Source organism: Mauremys reevesii, linkage group 6 (genome assembly GCF_016161935.1).
Source record: "Mauremys reevesii isolate NIE-2019 linkage group 6, ASM1616193v1, whole genome shotgun sequence".
NCBI classification, from domain to species: Eukaryota; Metazoa; Chordata; order Testudines; family Geoemydidae; genus Mauremys; species Mauremys reevesii.
The window spans coordinates 15,532,834-15,539,395 of NC_052628.1; the positions used below are offsets into that span (position 1 = coordinate 15,532,834).

The window sequence follows — 6,562 nt, forward strand, 5'->3', positions numbered from 1 at the left end:
GGTGGGGGATAAGCCCACTCAGGCACCACCTCTGAGGGTGACTATTCTCCTGTTTACATCTTTCCTTAAACATCTAGCATATAAACATTAAGTAAACCAAAAACCCAGCAGCAATGTCTGCAAAGACACACACACATACACCACCACACCCCCACATACACTATGAGTGGTGGCTCCCACACAGATGGAATACATATCAATAATGTGACTGACCGTGAAACCAAGAGAGGACAACCCCACTCCAAACTAATTCATAGAATCATAGAATATCAGGGTTGGAAGGGACCTCAGAAGGTCATCTAGTCCAACCTCCTCCTCAAACCAGGACCAATCCCCAACTAAATCATCCCAGCCAGGGCTTTGTCAAGCCGGGCCTTAAAATCCTCTAAGGAAGGAGATTCCACCACCTCCCTAGATAACCCATTCCAGTGCTTCACCACCCTCCTAGTGAAATAGTGTTTCCTGATATCCAACCAAGACCTCCCCCACTGCAACTTGAGACCATTGCTTCTTGTTCTGTCATCTGCTACCACTGCGAACAGCCTAGCTCCACCCTCTTTGGAACCCCCCCCTTCAGGTAGTTGAAGGCTGCTATCAAATCCCCCCTCACTCTTCTCTTCTGCAGACTAAACAAGCCCAGTTCCCTCAGACTCTCCTCGTAAGTCATGTTCTCCAGCCCCCTGATCATTTTCATTGCCCTCCGCTGGACTCTTTCCAATTTGTCCACGTCCCTTCTGTACCAAGGGGCCCAAAACTGGATGCAATACTCCAGATGTGGCCTCACTAGTGCCAAATAGAGGGGAATGACCACTTCCCTCGATCTGCTGGCAATGCTCCTACTAATGCAGCCCAATATGCCATTAGCTGTACTGGCAACAAGGGCACACAGCTGACCCATACATAACCAAAGTTCATAACTTCACATATGACAATAGTATATACAATCCAATGAGATATGACTAAAAGAACAAAAAAAAACCCCAAAAAAACCACAGGATGTGTTAAATTTATCTCCTTTAATAGAATACCCACCATATATTATGGGGTTAAAACAGCAGCATTTCATGGATTTTAATAATTTTACTTTATGCTGCTTTGCCTAGTTTTACCATTTCTGGAAATTATAAGCTTGTTTTATTTTGTTTTGCTTAGAGGTTGTTAATGAAACCTGTTGAGTATACAGGTCATAATTTTTATGTTCCTACTTATGCTGATATATACCAAAGCTAAAGTGTTTTGCTCATGTCTGGTCTCATGAGAAACATCTTATTTCTGAGAATATCCCATGGAGGGCATACAATATTCATCCACTCCAGCAGACAGCACAGACAATATAAGGCAAGAGACTCAATCTCAACTAGACTGCATCATTAAGCTGTCCCCACTTCAGTTCATTTTATATTGACAAGGCTTCTTTTTAAAAAAAAAGTTTGATTTTTTAAGAAACCCTATGCAGGTGCCTGATGCAATAAAAACACTGTAGGAACCATGAGCCTCTGTCCCCTCCCCATCTGTGCTACAGAAAAGGAGGGTATCAGTTTTGGTTTTTTAAAAACTATAATAGGAGGATGGTCAAAAGTTGCTGAGTTGATGTCCCCTCCCCAAATAAATAAATAAATGCTGCCTAAATCTCTTTCTGGTGGTTGTTTCAGTGAGACTCTGTCCTTCCCCAGTGCAAGCAGCCTGCTGCAGGTTTCCCAGGTAGACTCAATGACTCTGACACACCCCACCTGTATGGTAAGGAACAAACACCCTCAGTGTCAGGCAAGGGACCGTCCACATTTCCTACATGATCCAACAATCTGAGGAGAGGGCCAGGGCCCAGCCTGCTTCACCAGGCCAGCACAGAGGAAGGTACAGGGGCATTTTGCTTTAGAGCCAGCAAAGCAAATAGCCAGAATATTAAATGTAAGGGCTGTCACCAACACATACCGCTTGCTACTGTTTGGGAAGTGTCACCAGTCCCTAACTTGTCACTGCAGCAACAACTCTGACATTTCCCTTCCTCTGTTCCCCGCCTATGGCTCAGCCCAACCTTTGCATAGTTACCTGATCCTGCCAAGTTCAGGGGCAACCATCAGCCTTTTCCTTCTAAACTTATCCTGCCCCCTTCCAACCCCCCTTCCCCCATATTAATTAAATCAGGTCTGTAGCACCATAAATTTACACACCACTTTGTAGGAAAAAGTGACTGATTCATGGTCACTTGGCTCTTATACCGATTAATACTCCCTGAGCCCCCACACTCAATTACTTGCAGCCGCTTCTCCCACATCAGCCTTTTGGAGGTAATAAGCTGTCACCACGATGGTCCCGCAGAAACGGCCTGGAGGGGCCAGCAGAGGAGGAATGGGGGCGCCATGCAGCGCACTGGGAGAGGGCTCTGCAGAATGGGGCAGGTGGAGAGATGCAGGGGCGAGGGGGCAATAAACGGGGTGAGCGGGGGAGGGGGCGAGCGGGCGGGGGGCACGGTCCAGCTAACAGCAGTGAGGAACTGCCTGCAGCTGGCGTGGAGGAAGGAGCTGGCCCCGCAGGGCGGGGGGCACAGCGCATGGGGGGCAGAGGCAGGAAGTTTCTCTAGGGGCAAGTACCGCAGGTGGGGGGCAGCCAAGGGGAAGGAGCTGCCGGCCCCGGGGCGCCCCGCGCCTCAGGGAACAGGCAGCGAGCAGCACCCCGGGGAGGCCGAGAGGGCCCGTGCGGGTGCCCAGCTCCCCGCGGCGGGGAGAGGCCGCCAGGTGCGGGGCTCCAGGTAAAATCCTGCCGCCGCCGCCGCCCTCTGGTCTCACGGCAGCAGAAGTTCGGCTCGGCTCCAAAACACGCAGCGCAGCCCCAGCGGGCCGCCCCCGGCCAGGCTGCAGAGGGGCGCCCTGGGCACCCAGCGGGAGCCCGGCTCGGGTGCCCAGGGAGGGCAGAAAACTACCGCAGCCGGTAACAGGGCGGCAGCTCCCGGCGGGTCCCGAACCCCCCGCTCCAAGGGGCCGCGGAGCCGCCCCGAGGCGCGCACGGCGGCGGGCAGGGGGTCCCCCCCCCCGGGGGGGCGGTTATAGTCTCCCGGGACTCCCCGCGCCGCTCACCTTGGTGTAGAGCTCGGAGACCGACATGTCCTGGCCGGGACCCCCGGAGGGGCGCGGGGCGCAGCCGGGGGGGTGGGGGCGTCCAGCCCAGCCGCGAGGCTGCTAGCGCCGAGGGTCCCGGCTCACACGGCGCCGGGCGACATGGCTCCGGGCCACGGGGCTGCAGGGAGCGTCCTCCAATCTCCGCCCCGGGGCTTCTCCTGCGGCGCAGCCGGACGCGACCTTCGCACCCGCCGCGGCTGAAGTTATTGATCAATCCGAGGAGGAGGAGGCGGGTGGACGCGGCAGGTCCAGCTCCGCCTCGCGCGCCGCTCCCAGCGCAGGTATGGGGCGGTGCGGGGGAGCCCGGACGGGAGCCTGCTGGCCCGGCTCGGCGAGCTGCGAAGCGGGGCGAGCCGCGCGCCCAGCCCGGCTCCGCTCCTGCTCCAGGTGCCGCGGGTGGGACTGGGACCAGCTGCGCCCACCGCTCCCGGGCGCGCTCTCTGCGCACAGGGCAGGCACTTGGGCGAGGGCCGCCACCTGCTGGCCAGAGCACAGCCCCCTCCCGCCTCCCGAGGGGGCGGGGAGCCCCAGCCAGGCCTCCCCCGCCCCCCAAAAAGGGAGTCGGCAAAATGGAACGAGTGGGGGAAGTTGCTGGAAATAATGGGGGGAGGTTCAGTTCTTTGCCAGGTGAAAAGTTTTGCAGCATAACCCCGTTTGCCCTTTCACATGTCGAGGTCACATTTGGATCGCGGAGGTTCAAATGGAAGTGGAAGGATTGTCCCTGCCCCTAGGTGCTGGAACTAGGGGTGTTGGGGTGCTGCTGCACTCCCTGGCTTGAAGGGGTTCCCATCATATCCAGGGTTTACAGTTTGGTTCAATGGTTCTCAGCACCCCCCACTGTACAAATTGTTCCAGCATCCCCTGGCCCTGCCTCTAGCAGAGACTGTTCCACCCAAACTCTGCCCACTGCTAAGCCTGTCCTGTGAAGTTCTACCTACCCAGACTGTGTTTTGGGAAATTGTTTTTGTTTGTTTGGGGGGGTGGATGGTCCAGTAAACATTATTGGGAAGGGTTTGGGGGAGGGTTGTTTGGTTTTGATTTTTGTTTTTTTGGTTGAGGGTTTTGGGGGTTGTTTTTTTGTTTTGCTTGTTTGACATTCCCCCCTCCCCATCATGGAACACCATGGTAAATAGCTGGAAATGAACCGATTTTGTGCCTGGTCTAGCAAATCTTGCAAAAGCTGTGCTAAACAATCCCTGCCCGGAGTGGCGTTTACTACTGCTTCCTAAGCATAGTTCAGTAGACAAAAAACCTGAACCTGCTCTCTCTTAAAAGTGGTGTAAACATACCAGGAATCACTGCACTCAAATGAGTGATGTCACATTAGCATAAAACTATTGTGAGAGATGAATCAGCACCTGCTCTTTAGAAAGCACCAGATTGCATCAAATGGCAAGTTGTTTGTTTTTTAAATCCTGTGTGGGAAGGCTGATACCTGTGACATGCTGCCTAAATGATCTTTATACCCCCCACAGCCCACACAAATTATTCAGTTGAATGTTGCTGATGTGTCAGTTTTTTATACTAATAAACAAGGTAGTCATGTAGTAACTAGCCATCTATTTATATTACAGCCTTTATCATGGTAAATTTGTATCTAAAATGAGCAGGGTTCCTCTGCTGGGTCTAATAAAGTGCATTTGAGGGCAGAATGCTCTCTCTCTCTCTTTAATTTTCTTCTTCCATCTCATTTTGAATTTTGTTTATTTTCCCCTGATAACCAACCATTCTAAAAGCAGTATAGGCCCACTGAAAACTGCCTCTTGGCTGCTTGATTCTATACTGAGCCAGTACTTTTAAGGAAAATTACTTTCCTATCGCTCTTTCTTAAAATTACTAAAAAGCCACAAAGAGTCCTGTGGCACCTTATAGACTAACAGATGTTTTGACATCTGTTAATCTACAAGGTACCACAGGACTCTTTGTCGCTTTTTACAGATCCAGACTAACACAGCTACCCCTCTGATACTAAAAATTACTAGTAAGTGATAAGTCTTTGCCTTTAAATCTCCTTATCTGAAGATACCCTCTCACAGCTCTCAGTCTTGAGTCTCATGCTTCCAGCACCAGACATGGTTGAACTCTCCTAACTCTGCCTCACAGGCTTAAAAGTCTTGTGTGTTAGTGGTACAGTGACCAGACAGGAAATGTGAAAAATCGGGACCGGGGTAGTAGGAGCCTGTATAAGAAAAAGACCGAAAAATCGGGACAGTCTCTGTAAAATCGGGACATCTGGTCACTCTAGTTAGGGGAGTTCTCCCCTTTCTCATACTGGGAGCATGAGATCAGAGACTGAGAACCCTGTGATGACAATCTCTTTAAAGAAACATTGTAATTCCTCCAATATGGCACTGAAATAGTTCAGCAGGAATGGTGTGGGGCTTCTGCCCACTCTGGTGTTGCTGGGCAGTAGTGGCACTGCTCCAGGGTTGATCTCAAGAGGTTGAAGGATGGGCCTGTTTCTGACTCACAATGGGAGGTGAGACTAAAACTGGGCCTTCCTTGTTCTGGGAGATGAATGTCAACGGCAGTGCTGGGTGTCAGCCTTGAGCTGCCAAGTACAATATGTTTTATGGCCCCATCCAGGAGTGGCCTGAACTGATTCCACGTGCTTTCATCAGAAGAGCTGAAGTTTTGGTAACAGCACACAAATCTGGGCTCATGGGACAACTGATTCCAACTAATCCTCTTCAGAAACAAAACTAAGCTCCCTAGCTGGAGGATTATAATATTCAAGGTGCCACATTCATCCGTGGTATAAGCAAGTGTTACCAGTGGCTCCAATGGAGTTATGCCCACTTACTTTAAGATCGTGTGTTGCCCAAAGAGCTGCTAGGTGTGTCACCGTTTTGTCCTGCTGACAATCAGAGTGCAGCAGTAGCATCCAGAGTTAAAGTTTACTTTCTCTATTAACGCTAAAGGTAATGGCAGGTACTGTAAAATAGGGGAGAAGCTCTCAGTGGCAATGGAAAGATCTTCCAACTGCCTCACCGATAAGAGGCCTGTGTAGCATTTCCGTATGGAGGGAGCATGGTCTAGTGGTTAAAGCAGCAGACCAGGAAGGAGAAGATTGGGTTTTCCAAGCCAGCTCTGCTATTGACACACTATGGGACCTTAATAATGATACCTAGCTCTTTTCTAGCACTTCTCATCAGTAGATCTCAAAGCACTTTACAAAAGAAGTCAGTATCATTACTATCGTTTTACAATATAGGGGAAACTGAGGCACAGATAAGGGCATTGATTGCCCTAGGTCATCCAACAAGTCAGTGGCAGTGCCAAGAAGAGAATGCACCTCTCCCAAGTCCCAGTCCAGTGTTCTATTGGTGAGGCTACAGACAAGTGACTTAGTCTTTCTGTGCCTCAGTTTTCCCACCTGTAAAATAACTTTGTAAAGTGTTTTGAGCTTCTCAGATGACAAGCACTAGTTAAATGAAACTATTAGA

The 6,562-nt window shown here is 50.9% G+C and overlaps 1 protein-coding gene across 2 annotated transcripts in view; it reads right to left on the reverse strand.

Moving 5' to 3' along the window:
• The window catches only part of MYO5B (myosin VB), a 347,217-nt gene extending 343,772 nt beyond the window's left edge, over positions 1-3,445 (reverse strand). Inside the window, exon 1 of one of the 2 annotated variants that reach the window (XM_039543124.1) lies at positions 3,075-3,445. In XM_039543124.1, the coding sequence (XP_039399058.1) occupies positions 3,075-3,101 (27 nt within the window). In that variant the 5' untranslated portion in view covers positions 3,102-3,445. The remainder of the gene's footprint in view (positions 1-3,074) is intronic. The other variant, XM_039543123.1, reaches the window with a different exon arrangement.
• Between the last annotated feature and the right edge of the window lie 3,117 nt (positions 3,446-6,562).